Source organism: Antechinus flavipes, chromosome 2 (genome assembly GCF_016432865.1).
Source record: "Antechinus flavipes isolate AdamAnt ecotype Samford, QLD, Australia chromosome 2, AdamAnt_v2, whole genome shotgun sequence".
Taxonomy (NCBI): Eukaryota; Metazoa; Chordata; class Mammalia; order Dasyuromorphia; family Dasyuridae; genus Antechinus; species Antechinus flavipes.
Window position 1 is genome coordinate 527569998 of NC_067399.1, and position 27109 is coordinate 527597106.

Sequence of the window (27109 nt, forward strand, 5' to 3'; positions counted from 1 at the left end):
CTTTTTTCTTATCAAGTCTTTAGGATATAAACCTAGTAGTGATATCTCTTTATCAAAGATTATAGCTATTTTAGTCACTTTATTTGCATAGTCCCAATTGCTTTCTAAAATGATTGTACTGCCTCACAGCTCCAGCCAGAATGTATTAGTATATCGATCTTTCTACAATCCTTCCAACATTTACCATTTGCATCTTTATTCATCCTTGCCAATTTGCAAGGTATGAAGTAAAGTCTTGAGTTTTTATTTGCATTTATTTTATTAGTAATTGAGCATTTTTCTACAGTTAATAGATTGCAATTATTTTGAGAATTGCTTATTCATATCCTTTGACCACTTATTATCAAAGAATGGTTTTGTTCATATATGTGCATATAATATGTATGTATATAAATGTATTAATTGATGATAATATATCTTTGATGCCAAATCCTTACAAGAGATTATTCCAAATCCAGCATCATTTCCCAACTACCACAAAGTCACACAAGTAGCAAGGAAAACAATTTGAATCCTATATTCCAAATACTATATGGCTGTTTCCACCACTTCAGCCTTGCCAATGAAAAGGTTAATTCCTCTGTATTCCTATGAAAGCTAGCCCAGGGCTACCAGCAAAGTGAAGACAGGAGCCTCAAGCCCTTTGTTCAACAAACATTTATTAAATGCCTACTGTATAATGGGCAATCTAATATACTTTGGAAAATGAAAGACCAAAAAGAAAGAAAAGGGATCTTATATATGTTCAAAGCCCTAGCACCATGTCCCTGACTTGTCAGCCTGGTGGAAAACTCCCTACTCTAACCCATACAGAAGAGTCAGCAACCCTGTGGTTGTCTGGTTCAACAGACTGCTTGGTACAGTCAGATTTTAATAAAGAACGCCTAAAGAATGACCCGTAGGCCTTAGAAAGCATCACAAAGGAATAAAGAAGAGATGAAGGACTGAGGGGGAGAGAGCTGCTTTCCAAGGCAAAGCCTGAAGTAGATATTTTGTCCTAGTGAAGCCCTAGCATTAATTATATTACATAATTCATAATATGCAAAGTTAGAGTCATCCTTTACTTCCCAGTTTCCAATTTGTTGACCAGGTCTTTCTTGGTAGCTTACACATCTCCTCCTTTCTATTCATGTCACCACCTCATTGCAGGCCCTCATCAACTCTTACCTTGGCTATTGCAATAGCCTCAAAGTTAGTGTATATGGGGGATTTTGTTGTTATCAAGTCTTTGAGGTATAAACCTAGTAGAAGTCTCTGCAATCAGAGTATGGATATTTTAGCCATTTTGTTTGCATGGTCTTAGCCTTCTTCATTCTATTCCTTACAATGCTGTCAAAGTAATATTCCTAAAACATAAATCTGACAGTATCCATACCCTGGCTCAATAAACACAGCTAGCTCCTTATTACCTGAAAGATCCAGTAAAAATTTTTATCTTCAATCCAAAGCCTGGCTTTAGTACCTTGGCTCTAATTTACACTTCTAACCCTATCATATGTTATTCTTTTGCATTCTACTTCCAAACAAAATGGCTTTGCTAATCATCACACATGACACCTCATTTCCTTTTCTAGCTTTGCATATCCCTGTGCTTAAAACATATTCCTTCCTCAATTCTTCATTTAGACTCCCTGGTTTCATTTAAAGCTAATCTTAAGTACCATCTTCAACTTTGTCTTCCTTTATCTCTGCCACACACATACGAGATGCTGGCACCTGCCTCACCAAAAAAAATTGCCTTGTATATAATTTCTATGTACCTATTTCTGACCATATTGTTTTTTTCTGGTAGCATGTAAGCTTAAGGACAGAAACTATTTCATTTTTTGTCTTTGGATCCCCAGTGCCTAGCATTGTGCCTGGCCAATTATAGGCAGTTAGTAAATGCTTTCTGATTGAGGATATAACACTATAAGAAGAGGAGGCAGAAATTAAGATATTTATACCTAGAATCCCAGAGACAATGCTCCCAAATACCTCTGATTATTGCCCTGAGATTGCAGAAAACTTGATTAAGAGGAAGCCTCAGAGAACATGAATAGTAATCTCCTCTTTGATATTTACAACTGGTTATCCATCCTTCTTGTCAAAGCCTTCGGTAATAAGATACCCATCACACGTCTCCAGAGCCCATTATACATTTGGATCCCTCCAAATCATTAGGAATTTTCCTTGTATATATTTGAAATCTCCTTAATGCCTATGTAGCAAACCCTTTCAAGATCCTTTTAACTCTTATATAATTCAACACATTGACTATTCTTCTAACTTTTTGTGTCATCTGCAAATTGGATAAGCATGTCATCTCTGCCCAAAATAAAGAACATGCACAGTCAAAAAGAGAGAAAGATCTCCTGACTCTGAACCCGGTGTGCATTTCATTACATGTGGCCTCAAAGTCTAGTACAATCTGTGTGAAATTATTTTTTAATTCTCCTGTATAAAGTGAAGATATATTTACAAAATGAATCTTCTCAAAGGGTGTCGCTTAATATATATAGTGTTAAGCATACAGTATTAGCATATAGTGTTAATAAACATTTAAGAAATGCTGTAGAATTTGAAGCAGTACACAATGATTTGGTGATCCAGTCCATGTTTACTCCATTCTTCATGGTTTTGTCAAAAGCCAGGCTAGTGGACTACAAAGGGCACAGGACCTAGAAAATTAGACTGAATTCAAGATTCCTTTACTAGTTATATGAACTTGACAACTCATATAATAATTTACAATTCACAAAGTGTTTGTTTGACAATGGCCCTATGAGGAAAGCAGCACAAATCTATCATCTGCATTTTATAAATAAATAAGAGTTCACAGAAGTTAACAGGCATATTATGGTCACCATCATGCCAAACACTGTTTCTGAACATAGGTTTTCTGATTGCAAGTGTAAGCACTTTTACTACTGCATTATGCTAATATCTTCAAGCATCAGTTTCCTTATATACAAAATTAGAATAGTTATACTTGTAACATCTGTTTCATAAGATTATTATGAGGAAAGCCTTAACATGTTTAAAGTGCACTATTATCGAGGAATCTCTTCGTTCCAGACAGAATAAATTTGTTAAGCCTTTCTTTATCCAACCAGCCTCGTGCACTGATTAATTGGTCCTTCAGCATTATACAGTAAGCCTTTTATTCATCTCTGATTGATTCCCTATTACTCTCTGTAATAACTGTAGCAAACCTCTTTTCTCCTGCATAAACCATCTCAATCCTTTTCTCAGTAAATAATCTCACATACTTTACAGAAATTGTAAATATACACAAAATGCAATCATCACTTATTCTCCATATCTCAAAATCTCTCTAACCTCTCTACACCTATTCTATCTTCTGCTCCAAAGAAAGTAAGGAAGCCCCCCTCCTCTACAGTACAGACTTCTTCCCATATCCTTTATCTCCCATCCATCTCTTTATGGCTTTTCAAGGAATCTACATCATCAGTCATTTCCTCTCCCTTTCTTATCAACATTTCTTCCAGTTTACTGACTCCTTTATGTCTTTCCTACTCTAGAAAAAGGTTTTCTCCTTGACCTTGCCAAATCCCTAAAACTTTCACACTGTCTTCTTCTCCCAAAAGAGAGCAATGAAAACCCAGAGAAGAGAAAATGTTCAGGAAGAGAGAGGAACAGCAAAGTCAAATGTTTCAGAGAAGTCAAGGATAAGGATTAAGGGGGGAAAAACTTCTATTTAGCAATTAAGAGAGATTTGGTAACCAGAGAAAGCAGTTTTAGTTGAGTAATGAAGTTAGATGAGAGAAAAGGAAATAAAGGCATATACATGGAAGGAAAAAAAGAAGCCCCAGCACAGAGACTCAGGTTATAATTTAGAGGAAGGAAGAAGACAAGGAGAACAAGAACTGGTATATAGTGTTCTGATTCTGGATCTAGTCCCATGATTTCCATCATCACTTCTATGTTGAGGATTTCCTAATTCATATCTAGTCCAAATCTCTCTTTTTAACTCTAATCATATATATTCTAATACCTTTTTGTGGGCATCTACACCTGGATATTGCACCAGCACCCTCAACTCAATATAAGCAAAGTGAATTCATCCCCTCTATCTCCAAACTTCCTTATTTCTCTGGAAAGCATCACCATGATGCCAGTCCAAAACCTCCAAGATAAATTTTATTTTTCCTTCCTTATTAACACCGATCAGTTACCAAGTTGTTTTAATTCTACCTCCAAAATATCTTACAAATCTTGCATAGATCCTCCTCTCTATTCACACAGCTACTGTCCTATTCAGGTGCTCATCATATCTTATCTGGATCACACTCCAGTACCTGCCCCCTTTTCTAATCCATACTTCACACTATACCACAATAGTAATATAACTAATACAAGATACAACCAAGTCATTCTTCCTCTCAAAAGGAAGAATAGATTTGGTTCTAAATGGAGCTGTGACTCTAATTGTCATTAGAAAAAAAATTCAAGTTTCTTAGTCTTTTTTCAAACAAGGGACTTATTTTCCTTTCATACACTCTGCTTTTCAGGTATATTGAAGTGCTAGCTGTTCCTCAGACTCATATTTTCTCCTGACAATATTTGTTCAAGCAGACCATTTCTCATAGAGATACACACAAAGCACCTTCCTTTATCATTACTGGCCTTTTCTCAAAGCTCATCCTGCTTAACCTCTCTGAAGTATATATTACTGTTAACTAGCCTTCTCTTGGATATTCTCTCCCTTCTGAGTTTTCACAACATTGCTCTCTCTCTTTTTTCTCCTTTGCTGCATCACAACCTCCTGTTTCCTAATCCTGAGTATAACCTGACTCTGTACTGGGGCTTCTCTTTTCCTTCCATGTGCAAAGCACAATGAGACATTGGTGACCTTATCAGCTCCCAAGGGTTTGATTGTCATCTTTATACAGGTGATTTCAAGATCTATATAAATCAAGCCAATCTTTCACCCAAATTCTAGGCTCACAACACCAACTGCCTGCTGAATACCATCACTATCTCCAACTCAACATGTCTAAAACAGAACTTGATATTTCCCCATACAACCTGTTGCCCTTCTCAACTTCCCTATTTCTGTCAATGGCAGAATTTTTGTCACCTAGGTTCATAACTTTAGGCCCATCATCGACTCTCCCGTCATCCTGCATATTCAGTCGCCAAGTCTTACACCCCTTCTCTCTGTTCACACAATCATCCTCTAACCTTAATCACTGATTGGGCATAGTCTTAGTTAAATTGAGGTCTTGGTAAGATGTTAACTTTAAAAGGCATCTGGGGCCACCTCCAGTCATCCTCATCTCTATCTTGCCACTGGATCCAGAGGACTCCGGGGAGGAAGATATGAGTGACTTTGCTCAGCCCTCCCTCACTTAAATCCAATTCATTTGCAAGACATGGTATCAGCTCTGTCATTTGAGGACAAAAGATAAAGTCATCTTTCATCTATATTATTGCATTCACCATCTTAGTTTTCAAACTTTCTTCTCTGAAGTGCTGTGTGTAAGGAATAGGTTGGGACATGTCAATCTTCTCGGGAAGCCTAGGGTTCCATATTGCCTCTCAGATCAAATATATACTTCCTCTGATGTTTAAAGCTCTTTACAACTTGACTCCATCCTGCCTTTCCAGAAGTGTTAGATAATACTCTTCTTCATATACAGTCCAATCAATCTGTACTTGATTTTTCCCTCTACATGACTTGGTATCTTCTATGTACATGACTCGGTATTTTCTATGTCTATGTCTTTGCATAGGCTACAATTGATGTCTGAAATTCATTCTCTCTTCTCCCCTGCTTCTCAGAATTTTTAGCTTTAATCAAATGAAGAAAGGCAGAAATATGAAATGAATCTTTTCCAGATCGTGATGATATAAAAATTATGTGTAATAAAGGGCCTTGGAAAAAAGTCCAAAAATTCTTTGGAAACTAAATAATCTAATCCTAAAGAATGAGTAGAGTCAAACAACAAATAGAACTTAGCTTTCCTCAAAGCTCAGCCAAAGTAGTACCTCTAATGTGAGACTTTTCCGAATCATTGATTGGCCCCAATTACATTGTATTTATTGTTGTATTTCAATATGTGTGTATGTGTGTGTGTGTGTGTGTGTGTGTGTATGTGTAGTCTCTCCTAAAAGGATGTATACTCCTTGAGAGCAGGAATTATTTCATTTTGGATATTGTACAACAGTGCTAAACACAATGCCTACTATATAGTAGGGATAGAGACTAAATCCATCATTTCACTGATAGAGAAAGCTCCAGATGAATTTCCTCTACTATACTCTACTATAGGTCTAAATACCTTCCCTGACACATAGTCTTAAGAAAGTTGCTGAGACTTCTGAGAATCATCTAGACAGCTTGCCTAGAATCACACAGATAATGTCAGAGGCAGACACATAAATAGTATGTATCAGAGATATGTAAACCTAGCTAGATCTAACTAGTTCCAAGACTAGCTCTATCCATCATCCCACACTGCATCTCATGGAACATAATAGACAATTCCTACTTATTTGGTTGGGTGGTTGGTTGATTGGTTGATTGATTGATTGATTGACATAATTGTCTCTTCAAGACCAAGCCTGGGTACTATATTTTCCATGAAATTTTCACTGCCCCTACCTACAGAAGATAATCATTCCCCAGATTCTCAGATCATTCTGCCTGAAACTCTGCTTTGTTGCTCTCCTTTTCTTCTATATTCTGGCATGCTTCCTTCTGCACATCTTGTAATCCTCCCTACTTGAATACTACCTGAGGGTAAGGGCTCTTTGATTCAGCTTTCTATTCTCATCACCTCACCTCATTAATTATAAAACCTGAGTTTTTATTATCCCTCTATCAGCTTCTTTATCTTCATTACATTTTTCTTAAAGGTCAGCAGCTAAAACCAGACACGGTAATCCAGGTATATCCAAAATATAGTTTAGTAACAAATCAGGTGTACTGTTTTCTTTGCTTTCTACAATATCTTCTCCTCATTATGCCTAGCATTTTGTAGACCTTTTTGTCAGTATTTTATAGTATGATGATTTTCTTGATTTGCAAATGTATAAAACCTAAATGCATTTATTTACTTAGTTGGTCATCTAATTGATTTCAATGAACATAGGAACTGTTACCTTGAGACTGGCATGTTTTAATAAGAGAAAAGTTCTTTTCCAAAGAATATTCTGAACTCAATTTAAATTTAGGTACAACTAGAAATAAAATCAAATTCACATATGAAATTGATAGACCTTTTTTATTATGCATAATATGTGTGACACAAGGTTAAAGCTGTTTCATTAAAGATACATTTTACTTTTTATATAAGACTATAAATAGAAAAATAAGTTGTAGGACAAAAATATGGCATTTTAATATCAAACCTAAACAAATTACTCCCTCCAAAATGTACATCATTTATTTCAGTAGCTAAACTTGGTTCATGTGGGCAAATAACACTTTTAAAAGAATTGCATGAAATTTACACCTTAACTTTCTTAAGGCTAATGGAATGGGCAGTTAATTATGCATGTAGTTCTTTAAAATTAAATATCAATATATGAACACATGTAACTTGCCTTGAGAGATGAGTCAATCCCAGACACATGATTACATACACAACATACAAGTATAGTATATGTATATAGCTATTCTAAAATATACAAATTATCTTACAATATGCATTCTGATTTATACTAACATCATTTACTCTAATGTAGCACCTTCAGAAGGCACTGCTGAGTAAACAACTTAATCCAGTGATTTCAGAATCCATTCCTTGGAATTGCACATAACAATATAAAAAACTATATATTCTTTACCCCTGTCTACTTCTGAAAGTTCTCTCAGACATTTCAGGTGTAAATCAGAATAAAAATTTAGTATATATAATTTATAGCAGGGAAGAAAAGTACATCATATTTTAGAAAGCAAGAGGCAGGAAGCAAGCCCTACACTCTACTACATTTAAAAATTCACCAGAAAGTTATTTTATAAAAGTAATTATTTTTTAATTTCATTTCCTCAGTTTTAGCCAAATACTGTATGATCTATGCAATACATTTTTATTTTTAATTTAAAGTATATTAAATATTATCGCAGACTTGCTGGCCATTGGAATAAGGAGTTTACATTTCTTTGTTGAAATTTTTAATAAATATTATTCCCCTGAAAGAAATAATTTTGATTTCTGTAAACAAATGGCTATGAAAATACCTAAAAAGAACCTGCAAACCACTTTAAATTTAGTATATAGACACTTTGGCAAGGTATTGGAGTTACATGTCCACACGTGCAGTGCATGGTGTTGACAAAAAATTTCTGTAAAATAAATGCTTTTTAATCATTTTTACACTGCATTAGAAATTAAATTAGAATTTAAAAGCAGTAAAAAAAAATATGCCTTTCATTAACATACAAAATCAACTTCTTCTAGTAAAGAAAAAGGAAGAAATTTGAAAACATCACCTACATACTATCCAGGAGTCAAGTGAAAAATTACTTGGTGTAATTACAAGCTTAAAATTTAATATTTTAAAAAATAACCAGACCAATATTAGGAATTTAACCTAAATTTGAAAAAAAAATTGTTCAAGATGTTTTCTTGTTTACAAATAATTTCAGTGCAAAGCACCAGTTATAACACAAAAAATTTGCTGGCCAAATATAACTTCCAACTAAAGTGAATTAGTCCCATAATTTACAATTATCCTGACTTTTCTCTATGGTGAAAATACAATGAAGAGTTAGAAGCACCAGTTTTACTGCTCATATAACATTGAAACAATACCCAAAATATTAAAATAAATGGCTTTAGAACCTTGGTCCTTTTAACCCACAGTCACACATAGTCCTACCAAGACTTGGGGAAGTCATTTGTAAAGTGTACAGCAATATGGGTTTCACTGTGGGAATTGGGGATAAAAGTCCAAAAAATTCTCTTTGCTTCCCCCTCAACAAACTTGTTCAGGCTCACTTGCTATTTATTTAAAGTGAGAATAAACAATTTTACTTTCAGCTCCCATCACAGTAGAGCTGATTCCACAAATTACCCCAGAACATCACTGAACAATACTGGAGAGGTCAAAAGTACAGCAATTTTTGCCCCTTTGTTTCTATAAATATCTCCAAATCATTATCCTCTTACACTTGAAACAAACTTGTGTGTGTGTGTGTGTGTGTGTGTGTGTGCACGCGTGCCTTCTGATTTAACATTCAAGTGGCATAAATGATATTTTATAATTTCATATATGGTACAGCTGGAGGTTTTTAAAATTTGGCTTCACAATTGCAGCTTACACACAGTAATATAAACTTGGTTTTGATTTTATAAATAATCTTCCTATAGGAAATTTATTACAAATAGAATTCTCTAAATAATTCTTTCAGTTGCTTATAATGCCACCATACAGGAGATACTCAGTACTCCTACACCAAGAATTTATCACAGTAAATAGCTGTGAAAAAATTTCAGGACTGGAAGATCTTTGAGATCCTCTTCTAGCCACAAATTCCATGACTGAATACAATTTTATTGACTATTACTGCTACAAAATTATAAATCCCTGAAGGAATTAACTAGTATGGATTAAGCACTAAAAATATGCTTGTTAATTAAATTCCAGTCTGAATATATTTTTTTTTAATTTTTTTATAAATTACTCAGCAGCAGTCAGTTAAATTAGTTAGGAAATACTACTTTCTGCTTTCTTAATTCTTCACAGAAATGCATTCAACTGCAACTGTACCACATAGAAATGATTTTCAAAATTTTAAAATACACAGGTTTCTTGAATTATAGCAGTTTATTATGGCACTTTACTTTTTAGCAGCCACATCCACCCTTTTCTTTATTTTCATTTAAGTGCTCAGTAGAGTTGTGGCCATTAGATCGCACTACTCCCTCCGGGATCCAGGACTTGTCCACACATCGTTCCATTCGTTTCATTATTAGATCCAGGAGCATTTCAATTGCCTTGCTTATGTTGGTGCCATTGGCAGCACTGGTTTCAAAGTATGGGATTCTAGAAGACAGAGCACATTTGGGTTAATGCCATGTGGTTTTCAGACTATCTCCATTATTTATACCAAAGCAGGAAATTAATATGTCTTCAGATACTTTTTTGTAAAGAAAGCTACCTTTGTGATATTTTGAAATACATATTTCACCTAATAGTGTTCAAAAGCAGAATCAAAAATTCTTTGTTTCTAATTTCTACAGAAATAAATGGATCCTGAAGAGGTTAGGAATCCTGGTGGTTAGGGGGCTAAATGATGAGGTTAGTGGCAGGTTCAGGGAACCAAATGAAGAGGTTTGGCTCCTCTAAGTCCCCCTAAGATTCGGCACAGAGCAGGGAGTTGTGGGAATCCCCTTCTGCTGGTGCAGAGGTCCTTTGTAAAGAAATTTATGAACCCAAAAAGCTAGACTAGTAAAAGAAGTTTATTATAGGCATTGGGAAGTCAGCCTTTGTTATGCATGAATAGAGAGACTGAATTCCTCAGTGGCAAGGTCCTGACAGAGAAGTAAAGTTTCTAGCAGAGAAATCCCAATAGAGAGGTATAAAGTCTTGGTAAGAAAGATAAAGAAAAGGTAATGCTGAAAGAGAATATTATTTCAGAGGGCAGAGAGTTGCTGCTATGCCAGGGATGGCTTATTAAGTCCTTTGCAAGGACTGATACCCAAATCGGCTCATTTTATAATTGAGACCTTGGCTGCAAGCTGGGAGTTGCTCTTGATGGGGGCTGGTGCAGCTTGAGCTGGAGAGTCTTAGAATTGAATGAGTGTCTCTAAGCTTCCCGTTGAATTAAAGATCAGCCTAATCAGTAGTGAGTATTATCTATGGGTGTGGGTGCTCATCTCTCAAGAAAACAAAATGAAACTGGTTATCCTGTTTCCCTCATGTGGGGTCTTTTAGGAGGCCAGGATTCAAGGAGACTTTCTCCTTGAAGAAGTTTTAGAGAGAGTTTTGGGGTTCCCCTCATCAATCCTACCACCAGAATGGAGTGGATAGAAATACATCCACCAACCCCTCTATCAGAAGTTCTTAAACTAGTCTAAGGATCCCAAGGAGTCCATGGATGGACTTCACAGATCCATGAACTTTGATTAGAAAATAATTACATTTTTATTTCTACTTATCTCCATATGACATTTAACATTTCCTCTAATTATTTGGAAAAAAAGAATCCACAGATTTCAAAAGCTTGCTAAAGACAGCCATGACATACACTGTCATGATACAAAGATTGAAGAACCTTTTTCTAGCTATCCCTTTCCTACCCACCCTGGATACAAATTAATCTTGTTCTTGCTAATAATGCTACTTGTCCTCAAGTACAGAAGGTATTTCAAAAGTCTTAAACTTTTTAAACTATTTAAACATATTAACTATTAATGCTTCAAACAGTGTTTTGGGACGCCCTTTGTAAAAAAAAACTTCAGTGATCACTGACACTAAGCACATGCAATCTTCTTACTGCATAATTTCTAGAAATCATTTGGGGGACACAATGACATTTTATTCCATAAATTTTTTCCATAATCCTATAAGTAAAAAATGTTTTAAAAACACACAAAACTACCTTTAAAAGAGGTAATTTTTTTTCTTCTTGAATGGCTCCTTATTGTGTGGTTTCTACAAAAGTTTGGTAAAATACTTAGCTTAAGAATTCAAGCCTTGAATCACATTTTGTATTTATAAAGAATTGTATTCAAGTATATACTGGAATTTTGTATTATTCACTTTTCTCCACAAGATGGTGCTAATGCAGTACTGCATTTATTAATTACTTGTCTGAAAATGTTTCTCTGAGAAAAGGTACCTGCCTACTTTCAGAATGTTAAAAATTTACTTGGTCTTTCCTTGTTGCCAGTCTTTTATTCATAATGTAGTTCCCTAGAATACCACCTCTGCTGGCTCTTCTAAATCTACATTCATTTCCATCTTGTCTCTTTATGCACTATCCCCAACCTCACTAATTAACCCTATGGATGATATCCTAGCCATCCTCAATGTTACTCAAGATACACTTCTCTACATCAATCCTCTCAAGCATGTTCAAGGGACCTAACAGAATGTGTGAGGAGCATGCTACTCTTAAAACCTCCATTCTAAATTCGTGATGGTCCTTTCTGCCATGTTTATCTCTTACCTTTCTATAGCATTCCACCCAATATTTTCATCTTCTCTAGATGTTTCTTTCTTTCTCTCTAAATATACACAGCTCTTCCATACAACAATAAAACCTGCTTGACTACCTATCTGACCACCCATTACAATAGTAATGAATCATTGACTTTGGAAGGACCTTGTAGGTTATTTTGCTCCTTCCTTCACTGCCTCTATTTTTGACATCCATTTTCTCCTTAATCCTTTGCAAGTTGACTACCATCTTGACCAGTTTACTTAAATCATTCAAACTATAATTAATGACTTCATAATTATAAAATCCATAGCCTTTTCTTACACCTCATTTCTCTTAATCTAAATATTCATGCCTATATTACAATAATCAACTACAAATTGGTTTTCCTACTCCAGGTTTTCATCCTTCCTACCTATGCTGGGCATTCCCCCCCCAAATTAATCTTCCTTAAAAACAAAACAAAACAAAACCCAAATTTCACATCACTCCCTGCTCAAAAACCTTCAAAAACCTGCACCAGAACAAAATCCACATTCCATAAACTAATATTCATGAGGTAATCTGGCATGGTGGATTAAGAGCTAACCTCTCAAAATCAAAAAAAAAAGGTCAAGCCCAGTCTCTGACACCTACTGGGTATGTGACCCTTCACAAGTCACTTACTCTGTTAGTTACAGGATCCCAATCTGTACTAGAGGGAATTCTCTATACCAATAAAACCACAGAATTGATTTTAAAAATTATGGTCCTACAGTCCAAACATGCTGCTTACCCAACCTTATCTCCTACAGCTTCTTGGCACACTTCCTCTAAGTAGTTTCTGCTTTATTCCAAGAATAAAATGAGCAAAGAATGAAGTATTAAGGACTATATGAAGATCAATTCTGATGGACATGGCTCTCTTCAACAACGAGATGATTCAAACCAGTTCAGTGATGAAGAGAGCCATCTACACCCAGAGAGAACTGTGGGAACAGAGTGTGGACCACAACATAGCATTCTCACGTTATTTGCTTGCATTTTGTTTTCTTTCTCAGTTTCTCTTTTTCTTCCTTCTTGATCTGATTTTTCTTGTGCAGCAAGATAGCTATATAAATATATATGCATATATTGGATTTAACATGTATTTCAACATATTTATTGGACTATTGTTTTCTTTCTTAGTTTCTCTTTTTCTTCCTTCTTGATCTGATTTTTCTTGTGCAGCAAGATAACTATGTAATATATATATGTATATATATGCATATATTGGATTTAACATGTATTTCAACATATTTATTGGACTATTGTTTTCTTTCTCAGTTTCTCTTTTTCTTACTTCTTGATCTGATTTTTCTTGTGCAGCAAGATAACTATATATATATATATATATATATATATATATATATATATATATACACACACACACACACATACATATATTGGATTTTACATGTATTTCAACATATTTATTGGACTATCTGCCAGGTAGAGGAGGGGATGGGGGAGAGGATGGGTAAATTTGGAACAAAAAGGTTTTGCAAGGTTAATGTTGGAAAAATTACCCATGCATATGCTTTGTAAATAAAAAGCTTTAATTAAAAAAAAAAGAATGAAGTACTGACAGAGTAAAATTCCTATTTTAGTCCTTTAACTTTGTACTAAAATTTCTACACACACACACACACACACACACACCTTTAGTCTCTGCATTGTCACACTCAGGTAGATCTTTCTATTGAATTGAAAGAAATCTAAGACTTTCATCAACAAAAAGTCAACTTTTTTTTTTGTTGATCCTTTCATAAACAAGTAACAAATGACTCTTCTAAAATCCAGTCTATAAAGTCCTGGCCACTCAGTAAGATTGACCAGAAACTGAGAAAATATTTTGCTGAGAAAATATCCATCATATTAATACATCATAAGCAATAAAAAGGATTCTTCCTATCTACTTTCCCTTTCTCCAACATCTCCTCCCTTCCATTCATCCTGCACACTTAGCCCAACTCCTCTCCCTCATCAAGTCTAGTCAGTCATTCAATTAGCATGTAAGTTGTTGTATTTTGTCCTCCAAGAGGAACAAAATGATACCACTATGTTAGAGTCAAGTTAGTGTGCCAGATTGAGGCTGATCAGACCAAAACAAACTTAGAATGCTCTGCTCCTAGTTGGACACAGATAGTCCCAGTGAACATTTGGGATGTAACTTTGCGTATCTCTCAATTCTTGTGAACTACTTCAATTCTGGTTTACTCATAGAACACAGCATCTTCTCTGATGAGGACATGCCATACTGAACAGTCCTGTCTGAGCCAGTGTCTCCCATGTAATACAATCAATTCTATGTATTTCCTGAATAATAGGCACCATGTCAAACACTAGGAATACAAAGAAGGACAAAAAGTCCCTGTGCTCCAGAAGTGCATATTCTAATGAGGGGAACATGTAAATAACTATGGACAACAAAACCTATATGATGTAAATGGATATAATTTAAGAAGGAAGACAGTCTGGACTGTAAAGCCAAGGTCATGATAGGAGGCTTGATTGAAACTCTTCTGCCCTTGCACTTTCAATTTTGACTCGTTTTAGTAAAAGATGGGATTCCTTTGGTCCAGAGGAACAGAAAATACCCTCGTTCCGTAAGAGTTACCTGTATGTGCCCAAGGGGAAAAGTAGGAGCAACTACAGCCACATTTCGAACATTGGATAACTAAAAATATGAAAACTGTGGTCCCTAAAGGTAAAACATGTAGTCTGATGTCTCCAAAAGTCAACATTATAGCAAGTTTTTACTGAGCCTCCTTATGGCACTTTTTAAAAACCCAAGTTTCCTTATCTTGTCACAAAAAAACTTACCCATATTTTTCAGCAACTTCCCTAGCATCCTCTTCTTTTACTACTCTCTGATCCACCAGATCACTTTTATTACCACAGAGCACTACATCTGGGCTTTCACAATATGCATGCATTTGGAGTTGGCCTGTCAATAGAAAAATAAATGCAAGAAGTGGTTATAGGTCCATAGTAATGAAAACAGCTTAAGATTGAAAATAGTCATTAAATTGTAAAATTCTAGGATGGAAACTAGAGCAAAATAATTTTACTTAAGTAAATCCTATATCTTACAAATATTGGATGAAGGGTTAAATTTTTTCAAACTTCCTCTTTTCTTCCCAACACAGAGAAATTTATGCTCGCTCATACTCTTATTAGGTAAATGGTTTAAAAAAAAAATAGAGGCTGAGAGCAATGTCTACTGCTCCAACCTTAAAACTGTTTTGATATTCATTCTCAAAGTTTTTACTACAGCAAATAAAAATGACTTTCTATCTAATCCATTTGTTCAAATTTTTTCCTCTACTGTATTTTCTTGTTTCTCACTATAAATCTTTCCCAGTATAGTAACTCTAGGACAAACAACAGGATTTCATTGGGAAGGAGAGAATTAGCAGGCACAGACAGCAATGGAATAAATCATGGAGTCAAAAAGAACCTTCAGGAATTCTAGAAGGCTAAAATAACTACAATTCTTATCCCTTGTGTTTATAGGTTTTTTCATGGTTGCTGCCTTACATCTAGACACAAGAGAAAACCAACTAAACCATGTAATAATGTCAACTAGCCAAGCACACAATCTCCCAAATAATAAAGCTTTTTTAAAAAATGACACTTTACTAATACTTTCATTGCCACATTTTCTTTCAAACCAAAATGTTCCCTTTTCCCTCCTCTCTTCTCTACTCCATTTTTGTTCTCTTTTTCTCCATCTCTGTAGTCTTTTATTATATTGCTCAACCTCTTTTCAAATTCCCTTCCCTCTTTTACGTCATTCTAATGATCACTCTTCTCCAATCTCATTAATGTAATATTCTGAACATAGAAGAATACATAAAGGTTCTACAACTTTATCAGTGTGGGACATTCAGGAGGAACTTTCTCTATCAAGGCAGATTGCAGACCATCCATGACTTAGTGAAATTCCAGGTAATTTCTTGAGATATAAAGGGACACACAACTGTCCAGGGAAGGATTTGAAACAAGGTTATCTGGTCACCAAGCTAGCACTCTTATCAGCTATGCCAGGCTGCCTTTGTATAATATAATACAATGTTATTTTAAAAACTGTCTTTTATCACTAAGTGTTTTGAGTGCATATTTTGTCCTTCTCACTAGATTATCTTTCTAGGCAAGGACCTTATCTAAGCCTTTGCCATCTCTAAGAACCATGACCTTACACAACTCTCCCTCATTTAAATCCAAAGTATCATCTCCCTGAGGTCATGGTCCTCTTCGAGAACACTTAAGAACAACCCTGTACTAGGAACTTAAATCCTATTAATTGACAAAGAATACAAATAAATATTGTTGTGGAATCTAATGTTTAATAATGACATGTGTCATACAAGTACTTGCAACATAAACTTTCTATGTCCGAGTTCCCACCAAGAAAAGAAAGTAATGGTATTTGAAGCAGTTTAGTTTATACACTAACATTGAAGTTATAGGACTTTTGCAAATACTCCATATATGTAGTATATAGATATACAATATATCTAGGATAGGACAGAATTGATACTATTCAAATGTTCTCTGAAGCACCCAGAAATAGAATCTATTCTATTGTTTTGCACTAAAAACCTCAGAATAATCATGAGAGAATTGGTTCAGATTAACTACAATCATGTCATAAATGGCCCCATCCTGACTCTTACCTATTGATTCCAAAAGGAACCAGCATTATTTGCAAAGGGCTAAGCCAGATAGAGGAATTATGTTCCCACATCCCATCCCAACACCAGGAACAAAATACCTCTGAATAATCAATAATGAGTAAATATTGAATGAATGTATCACCTCTAAATGATCTCTAAGATCCCTTTCACTTTATGTCCCACACCTAAGAATTATATCCAGTAGAAAATGAGTTTGGAAAGGGTTGGGCACTTGCCTAGAATCACTAAGATAGTGTCACACCTTAGGAGTCTATCCATATAGTGTGACACCAATACACACATTGCTGCTGTTATTCAATTGTTTTCAATCCCATTTGACACTTTGTGACTTTGGGGGGGTTTTCTTGACAAAGATTCTGGAGTAGTTTGCCATTTTCTTCCCCAGCTCATTTTACAGATGAGGAAACTGAGGCAAATGGGGGTTAAATTGCATATTCAGCGTCACACAGCTAGTCAGTATCTGAGGCTGATTTTGAATTCAGGAAGATAAGTCTTCCTCATTCTAAGCCCAATGCTCAATTCACTTTGCCACTTAGGGTGTCCAAAAACCTTATTACCATCTCACAAAATCATGCAAAGTAAATATGTTTGAGGTTTTTTTTTTTTTTTCCTCTTATATGAAACAGATTTGTTTGTTTCAGAACTTCAGAGTTTTATTGAAGTGGATGGAGTGAAGTTCATTCAAGTGAAGTGGAGAAGTCCAAGTAAGAAAGCTCCCTCCAGCAATCCAAAACATTCATTGTTCTGTAATTTATAATCTCAAAATTGACTGGGCTTCTGAGAAATTAAGAGGAGAAATGACTGTGCTTGAGGCTGCAGATCTAATATGTCAAAGCCATCACTTGAATCCATGTCTTGCTAGCCAACTCTCTAACTACTATGTACTAAGTTATAGCAATATTGATTTTTTAAAATTCCAACATATCCTACAGTCTTGAGTAACTATTTAAAAAACAATCAGAATAATAGAAAAAATATATACCTAACATTCAATTAACCATGATAACAAAAAATAGGAAGGCAGAAAAATAAAATTTGCCATTACAGTTAACGAATAACTGACACATATTTCAACTACATCTTGCAATAGCAATTTAATTTAATAGCCATCATTGCCAAGAAACCTGAACAATAAGAGATGTGGAATCTTTGCAGGATAATTTTTTTAAATGAGTCATAGTCTTATTTTCTAATCATAGTCTAGGTTCAATTCTAACTTAAAACTACAACACACATTATATGGTATCTCAAAGTCTTTCTCTTACATTTCTATGATTCTTCTAACTAGGGAAGGAAAGAACAATTATTGAAAGTCAGATAAAGGAAAAAATGTAACTTATTAAAGCATTTTTTCTTTTATCTGACTTAAATTACAAATTGAACTCAAAAACAAATTTCTCTAAGTTACATTTTTTAAAAGAGATTATAAAGAGAGATGAAAAAAGTACTTACTTATCCAGTTTCGGACATTGAGAAAACTTTGCTCATTGGTCAGATCAAAAAGGAGAAGAAAACCCATAGCGTCTCTGAAAAATGCAGTAGTCAGGCTACGAAATCTAGGAACACAAAAGCAAAATTTTAGTGGTCCCCTCATGAGAACAAGCTACTTTGTTTTAAATTAATGGTCCCTATACAAAGGGGAGGTAATTTAGTCAATCACTTAGCAGAAATAACAAAAACTAATTCCGGAGCCCATAGATTACCCAATAATTTATGACAGAACCATGAATAATTAGGCAATGAGTACTGTGTATACCTGTATATTTATTTTTTAATTTAATACTCTATTTTCTCCCAATTACATGTAAAAACAATTTTTAGCATTCTTTTTTTTTTAATTTGAATTCCAAATTTTCTCCCTTCCTTCCTTACCTTCCCCCCTTGTTGAGAAGGCAAGCAATTTTATGTAGCTTATACATATATAATGTATAACCTATATAAATATGTGTATAATCATACAATATATAACCTATAATACATGTATGATCATATGAAAACATATTTCCATTTTTTAAATTTGATTATCATGTTATAAAAGAAATACTTGTATATTTTTAAATTTAATGTTTTGTTGTTTGTTTGTTTTTACTGGATCTGTGACTCATTAGAAGAAGCTCCTGGTGGGTAATTTCCTCGATCAACACATCTCTGAATTTAATAGTCTTGAATAGTTGCCTTAGACTAAGGATCTCAAAGCCAATATCATAGGCAAGATTTGAACCCAAGTCTTCCTTCTCACTCTGAAGTGAGTTTTCTATACACCATACTACATATCCTTATAATGTATTTGTGTGTATATTATAGGCATATACACATATTAAATATACTATACACATATACTAAAAGTCAGAAAGCTGAACTTGGAAAAACCTAAACTCAAATCCTGTCTTAGATCTTCACTAGCTGTGTAACACTAGGATAGCCACTTGACTACTCTCAGCCTCAATTTTTTCATCTGTAAAATTAGGATTATTAAAGCACCTTCCTCCTAGAGCGATTATGAGGATAAAATGAGACAACATCTAAAATATTTTGCAAATTTTTAAAGTACTATTTATAAATACCAAATAAATACTAAAATACTAAATAAATATAAATACCAAATACTAAATATGGTTGTTTTAAAAACTTGAGGGTAACCTTACAATATGGCTTGGTCATGGTCACATAGCTAAGTACTGAGGCAGAATTCTAAACCATGTCTCTCCTGGTTACAACATTCTTTCCACTATTTCTCACTGCCACAATGGGTCCTCTGGCCTCTAACCTCAAGCTTCTCCCAAAGGCTACTGTCCCTAAGACTGGAGAGTAACAATGACTCAGTCACTAACCTCACCAATTCTCTCTCCCAAGACTTGGAGCAACATGAAACTCTCACATTCCCTCTCCTGCCCCCCCATCTCAACACCGGGCTTCTAGGAACTCAAGTAAAGTGAATTTAAGTCATCCAACCAGGTGTACAGGGTTTTCCTCAAATATTGATTTCAAATAGCTATCATTCAAACATTAAAACAGCTGTTTCTCATATCCAATAAAATCCTAGGCAGGTAGGCTCAGAGAGATAACAGAAGCCAGATAGGAACTGAAAGCAACATCCTGCCAAGGCTACGTGGACTATTCCTGTTGGTCTCTAGATTCTGATAGGGAGACCCACCTAGAACTTCAGCAGGTGAGTCTTAATGATGCAACCACACATACAAAGGGCCCCATTAGTAAGAAGAAATAAAGGAACTGTGTTAGGGGAAAATATGTTAATATAAAATGTCTGTAAGAAAAGGAATAAATTTTTTAAAAGATTATTTTCCCTTTAAACTTATGGAAAACAAAACCATCACTCTCACGTCAGTCTGATAAATTTCCTGTTTAGTTGGCCGCATATTTTTTGCCCAGGTGCATATCAGGTAACTGGCCAGTTCTCTGATCATGTGATTGTCTATAGATCATTGCTTGCTTTGTGTTCCTCCTATAACTGGGGCAAGCCTCACCTCTCTTGCCCTGCTGTGTCCCATAACTGCAAGTGGATTCTCTGGCCTCTGCCAATTGCTCCATCTGGCCCATTGGCCCTATAGACCTAGAAGAGGTAAATTTCAAAAAAACAGGGAAACAAAACACATCTTTGGTGAACAGTAAACAAGTACCAAGAACAAGAGCAAAATCTGAAGGATATCTAGTTCCCCTTGGGAATCACAATTAAAAACACCAACTAAAAGGTGTTAACCCTTTTAACTAAAAGACTTAAATACTGAGATTAACATTTAATACTATATAATAAGTTAGAGATCTTTATTCTGATACTATGGGTAAGACTGTGAGCAACACTTAACCTTCATTAGGCCTCATCAGTGCTCATAAATGAAAGGGCTGGAAGAGATGACATTTAAGATGTTTTCCCCAAGGACACATCTGAGGAACCCCACTGAAAATTCAGCTTTCTAACTAACCTGATCAGGGTGATAAAAACTGACTTATGAAACCATGTCCCCTTTAAAACCCCAATCCTCAAAAGACAAATTTTTCTTTTCTCTGTGGAGCAGTAACATGGTGGGGGATAGAAATAATAGGGGAGTACTACCTAGCAGACACTTGCAAGCTTGCTACCTTATCAGAAGCTCCCTGTTCATGGAGATCCCCTTAAAACTGATGAACCTCCTGGAAAGGGGCAGCTAAGTCCCCCATTTCAGAGAAGGCCTCACCCTATTCCCTTCCTGTGATGTTGTATATTAAATTTCAAAAATAACCATCTTTGAGTTAGGAGTTTGGAATTGTTTTTTGTTCCTCCCTTCTTTATCCCCTCCTTCCCATCCTCCCACCCTTGTGTTTTGGGAGGTGAGGTTTGGTGGCTTTGGGGTTGGGGGTTATTTTTTTTTTTTTTGCACAATAAAATTATAGGATTTGAATTTAAAAAAAAATTCTTATTCACTCTAGGGATAAAAAAAGGAATCAAGGGTCAAGCTATTATGGTTTCTCCTTCTGGTAAAGTAGAATCTCAGAACTTCTTTAAAAAGCATCAACAATTGCTGGGACGAAAGGTGCCTTGTGCCACCATGGCACAGCTTATATTGCTGCTGTTGATGGGCAACTAGACAATAGGAGCCCAGAGTTATGAGAACACTGAGGATGGAACTGTCACTGACTAATTTTTTTTTAAATACTCCTTGAGATATAGACGTAAAACTTCATCTTTCCCAAACGGAAATATTTATTATAATATCAAAACTTCAAGTTTCAGCATAGATGCCTTACACTTTCCCTAGATCACTTCTATTCATACGGATTTCTTCCTCCTCTGATCTTCCAAATGACTTCCAAATATCATGTTTCATATACTGTTATTTGTGTATATATTTTATTTGTTCAATTAGACAAAGTTCTTGGAGCAAATGACAAGAATTAATAGAGTGACCAATTAAATAAATATTTTGTCAGTGGAAAAAATATTATTTGAAAATTATTTATAAATATCATAATTGTTGATGGTAGTATCAACAACATCGTGTTTTGTTCTGGCAATTATTTCTTATAAATGATAATAGTACATGTGTTAATAAATGCTTCTTCAGTAAAGTCAGATGCATAATTTCAGATACAGAAGCCAAAAAATGTATATAATAAAAGCAAATCATTTAGAGAATGTTGGCATTAGTCAAACTACCTTTCTTAATTTTTACACATGAGGAGGAAAAGGAGGCTCAGAAAATGATTTGCTGAGGGTCCTAAAATAAATTGCTTGTGGGATTTTACTCTCTTAATTCCCATTCCCATGCTGCTTCAATTAGTAGCTTTTGTCTATATGGCTATAGTCATGGAATTTTTTTTTTATTTTGATAGTCTTGTTCAAATTTATTTTTATTTTATTTTTTTACTTTGAGATGCCAACCTCTGCTCTCTCCCCATGTCTCCAAAGTCAACAAAGTAATTCAAGTAAATCCTAAATGTTTACTCAGAGATTGCATTTCTAAATACCACAGACAAAGATTGGGAACTTACCACTCTCTTTTCCCGGAAATCAATGCCTACTGTTGTGATAAATTTGGAGTTAAATTTGCCATCTGTATACTGGTAAAGTAAGCTGGTCTTCCCAACTCCAGAATCACCCAAGGCTAAAAACTTGATGAGATAATCATAGTCTCCATCAGACATAATGAAAAACACAGTAGTTTACCTTCAAAATACAAAGCACAAGAAAAAATGTTAGTACTCTATATCCAAAGACAAGACTAAGTAGATTCAACATCGTCTATTTACAATCAAGTATGTGCTTAGCATTGTGCTAAAGGCGCTAAAGCTGGAGAACTTGCTAAGGCAACTGCAGATGATGAGCTAAGAGCTAGCAATAGCAATACCCAAAGTTTGAGTTCTTTATGTTGATAATTTTGTATGGTCCTTGAATGATGTTGTAAATATCCAAATGGCCCTTGGCAGAAAAAAAGGTTCCCTATCTTTACTCTAAAAGAATAGAAAAGAAACAATACCTTGCCTTTTGAGATCTTACCTAATCTAGAATGTGTGTGTGTGTGTGTGTGTGTGTGTGTGTGTGTGTGTGTGTGTATATATACACACATATATACACACACATATACACACACATATATATGCATATATATGTATGTGTGTATATTTCATACACATATGAAATATGTCAATTATTGTGCAAGCAAAGGAAGTTTGTTATTTAACAATTTAATAAACATGCTTTGATTCAATCAGAATAAAAAGTTAAAAGATATAAAATTATAACTCATGTTCTCATGAGGATTCATATATGGATTACAAATTTTTTCTCACAAATGACCCCATGAAATAGTGATTATTATCATCATTTTTCACAGATAAGGAAATGGAAAGCACAGAGAGGTTAAGTGATTTACCCACAAGCGGACAGTAGCCATAGAGTGTTACTAGTGAAAGCATCAATGAATACAGAAAAGAAACAGAAATAAGGAAAAGAGAAAATTCCCAGAGAAGGGATAGGCATAATGAAGAGACTAAAAAAATAAAACTCTTGATATCATCACCTGCAAGTATGTCCAATTTTTCCCCCTTTTCATCTCCCATCAAAAATAGTCTCCCAAAGCTATATTTTTAGTTTTGGAAAATCTTGCATGAACATCTGAATAACAACTGGTATAGTCCAATATGCATTGCACATAGAATCAGAAACCATAGGCACATATTCTATACCCACCAATGGCAATCTGTGTGGTTTTAAGCAAGACATTTATCCTCAGTTTTCCCATCTTTAAGGTGTGGACAATATTTTAATTACCAATCTCATAGGGTTTGTGAAAAGATCCAATGAGATTACAAAATGCTTTGTCAACACTATTAACACCTAGATAAATGAGTTAGGATAACAAAGCAATTGGCAAACTATGAAGCTCTATACTAGTATAATTTCTATTCTATTTGGTTGGGTTTTTTAATTACAACAAGGATGACAAATTCTCCGTGAGAGATAAATCTAAATTAAGCCAAATTATGTACCCAGAATATTTTTTCCCCCATTTGTGCACTATTGTGCACATAAAATCAAAGGTCAGTGTTTCTTTACACATACTCCAGAAAATGATATGAAAAACTCATCTTCCTGGAAGATTACCACTACAAATTAGGCCTGAGATTCTAGTTCTAGGTTTGATTCATGAGGGAAGAAGTGGGCAGAGTGAGACAAAGACAGAGCCTTTAGTGACTGTGTGATTAGAAGAAAAAAAATTGTTTTCTCTTTTACACTTTTTTTATTATCCTTTCAAGAAGACTTACATATCATGTAAGAGTGAATCTCATTTTCTTTACTTGGAATTCTTTTTAAAAAGAATGGCTGTTTCTTCTTCGTTATAACTATTCATTTGTATAATATGTTTTTGTTCTCCAAAGTACATTGAAATTCCAAAATTACAAAAATCAATCTATTTGGAAATTCAACTGAACCTTACTTTAGGATGGCTTACTTTTCTTTATCCTCATGTCTCCCACACAGAAAACCCACATGAAATTCAGGGAATAACCTCATCTTATCCCATCTTCAACATGTCTACCTTCTATATAACATATAAACATATAAACCATATATAGAGATTCTACAAAGAAAATGCTCTAAAGGTTAAATTTTTTCCCCTGTGTGATGTTCCTCACCCCTTTCCACCAGAATACTTATTTTTGTAATCTTTTTCTCTTCTGTAATTACTTCAGTTTTTTATTCTCATTAAAATTTAGGTATTCAGATTGTTATTTTCCCCTCTTATTTCAGCTCCAGCTATTCCTTCCAATATACAGAAAAACTACAATTTTCTCCTCTTTTTCCACTCTCCCCCTTATCAAGCTCCAGGTACAAATACTTAACCAAAACTCCCCCTACCTGAATAATGAATCTTTGCTCGACTCCAATGTGCTCCTGGACACATACCTGCTACCCAACAGCTCCAGGCTGTTCAGCTATCTTGCATCTTATTCTCATACCATTGGACAGCCTACAGGGGCAGAGCTTTTGCAAACATTTGTAAATCTATTTACATAATATGAATTATGATACTATGACTGTAATGGTTTTCTATTTAACTGGTATGGCTTCTGTATACACAGGTGTGGCAGGCTAGTAATACATGATAGAGCCACTGATTCTTTCCCTCAAAAGATGTCATATCTCTTATCACAATCATAAAACTATTATGTTATAAAATAAAAGAACACTTTAGTAGCAATATTCTAATATTCTGCAACTATAATATCACATTTGGCCCTAAAAAGCCTAAAATAAGTTTCTTGTTTTTTGAAATTTGAAATTTTAAAATTAGGTCCTTAAATCTTAAAACTTGATGTCCCATCCCTTTTACATTTACCTCTCTTTTCAGTGAAGCATCTACTTCTGCTTCAAAAATGCCCAAAAGAAATAGACAAGAAAGCAAATACTAATTTTCTTCAACTCACCTTTGTCCTTAACTCATTTTATACATTTAGGAAAAAAATAAACAACAATATTTCCACAAAGAAAGATCATGTGATGGAAAACAAATCTAATTCAACAAACATTTGTGATTTACAAAGCACCTTCCTCACAAGCCTGTGAAGTAAAAGACAAATATTATTCCATTTTACAAAATGGAAACAGAGGATCAAAAAGGTGTAAGAGCATGGGCACACAGCTAGCAGGAAAATTTCAGAGCTAAGATACTTGGTTCTCCTGCCCCACCCCATTCCCAGTCAATGTTTTTTCTCCTATAATGTAAAGATCATATGAAATAGTGGGAAATATACAATATGAAATCTATAGTACAAGTTATGAAAAGAGGCATGATGAATATGTAATATAAGGGGAGAAAATCAAGTTTAAGGGCAGTTTTGAAGACAGATCTTGAGCTCAAGCCTTAAGAATGTGTGAATGTTTAACAGGTGAAAGAGATGGAGGACATTCCAGGCAAATGCAGCAACAAAGGCTTTGGGATAGAAAAGCTTGGGATGTGTTTGAGGAACAGTGAATAATACAGTTTGGCTAGAGTATGAGAATAGTAGTAGTGAAACATAAAACTGCAGTCATGTGATGAAGGGCCTTAATGCCAGGCTGAGGAATTTGGACTTTAATCAGTAAGCAACCTGAAACTTGACAGCATTGGTGATTAACAATAGATTTAGAAAGATTAATCTGACTGTGTAGGTTGATTTGAAGGACTAAGAGACTGAAGGCAGAGACAATTTAGGAAACATTTACAAGTCAAATATTACCCTCTGCTTGAGCAAATCAAAGAAAATAGAATTTAAACTGTACCCCAATGTATTGTCCACCAAACCAAGATTTTTAACCATTTTTCTTTTATAGACTTACTCATCTGGTAATCTTGTGAAGTGTATGGACTCCTCAAAATAATGTTTTGGGTTTTTTTAATGTTAGTAGTTTTTTTTAAATTACATGTGTGTATCCATATATTTATGTAATTTCAGAGAATGTATGTTCAGAGAACATAATTCAACAAATTATGTTAAAAAATGATGATTTTTTTAAAAAGCTCTAGATGAAGAACACCCACCTTAAATCAGTGATTTCTTCTTAGAAATTTGTAAACACCTAAGATTTTCATGATAATGATCCAAAGGGTTAATGCTAAAAATTCCTTAATGGCACCTTAAGTAATAAATAATTGCCAAATTATATTATGTACAAATTATATTTGTACTTTATCACAATGTGTATTCATGTTTGAAGCATTATAAGTGGTTTTTGCAATGATTCATGATGATGTGCACAATGATTTTGATGTGTTTTAATTCTTATAGAACATCCTACCTAAAAATTTTGTTAATTTTTTATAATTAATTTTATAATTCTGTCTACAGACAGAATAAGATATTCATATTTACTAATTATAATCATATAGTGTAAAATTTAATTGAGTTCTTTTGAAGTTGCCACTGTAGTTATAAGCATTTTATGAATAAGAAGAAAGAATATTGATTCATAATATTAAATTATTCTTTGGATTCACAATACTTTGTTGTTGTTGAAAGGGGTTTATGAAACAAAAAAACAATAATGACCAAGGACTGCTACCCTAGACTAAATATTGTGATGTGATGTATAATTGTGTCTAATTTGTAGTAATTACAGTAATAATTGTAACCCAATACCCTCCTTGGAAAATGAGACCGAAGCATAACCCTCCTTCCTCATAAATACAAAAATCACATTCTCCTTTGGAGAAGGAGATTCTGATCAGATATATATTCGTGCCATATGTAATCTGAGCCATGTCTTTATTAGATAGCCACCCACACATATCTT

At 34.5% G+C, this 27109-nt stretch overlaps 1 protein-coding gene across 3 annotated transcripts in view; it reads right to left on the reverse strand.

Moving 5' to 3' along the window:
- Positions 1-7213: 7213 nt before the first annotated feature.
- The window catches only part of RAB27A (RAB27A, member RAS oncogene family), a 69893-nt gene continuing 49997 nt past the window's right edge, over positions 7214-27109 (reverse strand). For 2 of the 3 annotated variants that reach the window (XM_051980691.1, XM_051980692.1), the window contains 5 exons: positions 22327-22501; positions 20325-20410; positions 18292-18395; positions 14963-15086; positions 7214-9999 (listed from right to left, as the gene is read on the reverse strand). In XM_051980691.1, coding sequence (XP_051836651.1) covers positions 9801-9999; positions 14963-15086; positions 18292-18395; positions 20325-20410; positions 22327-22479 — 666 coding nt within the window. In that variant the 5' untranslated portion in view covers positions 22480-22501 and the 3' untranslated portion in view covers positions 7214-9800. Of the gene's footprint in view, positions 10000-14962; positions 15087-18291; positions 18396-20324; positions 20411-22326; positions 22502-24694; positions 24869-27109 lie in introns of those variants that run through there. The other variant, XM_051980693.1, reaches the window with a different exon arrangement.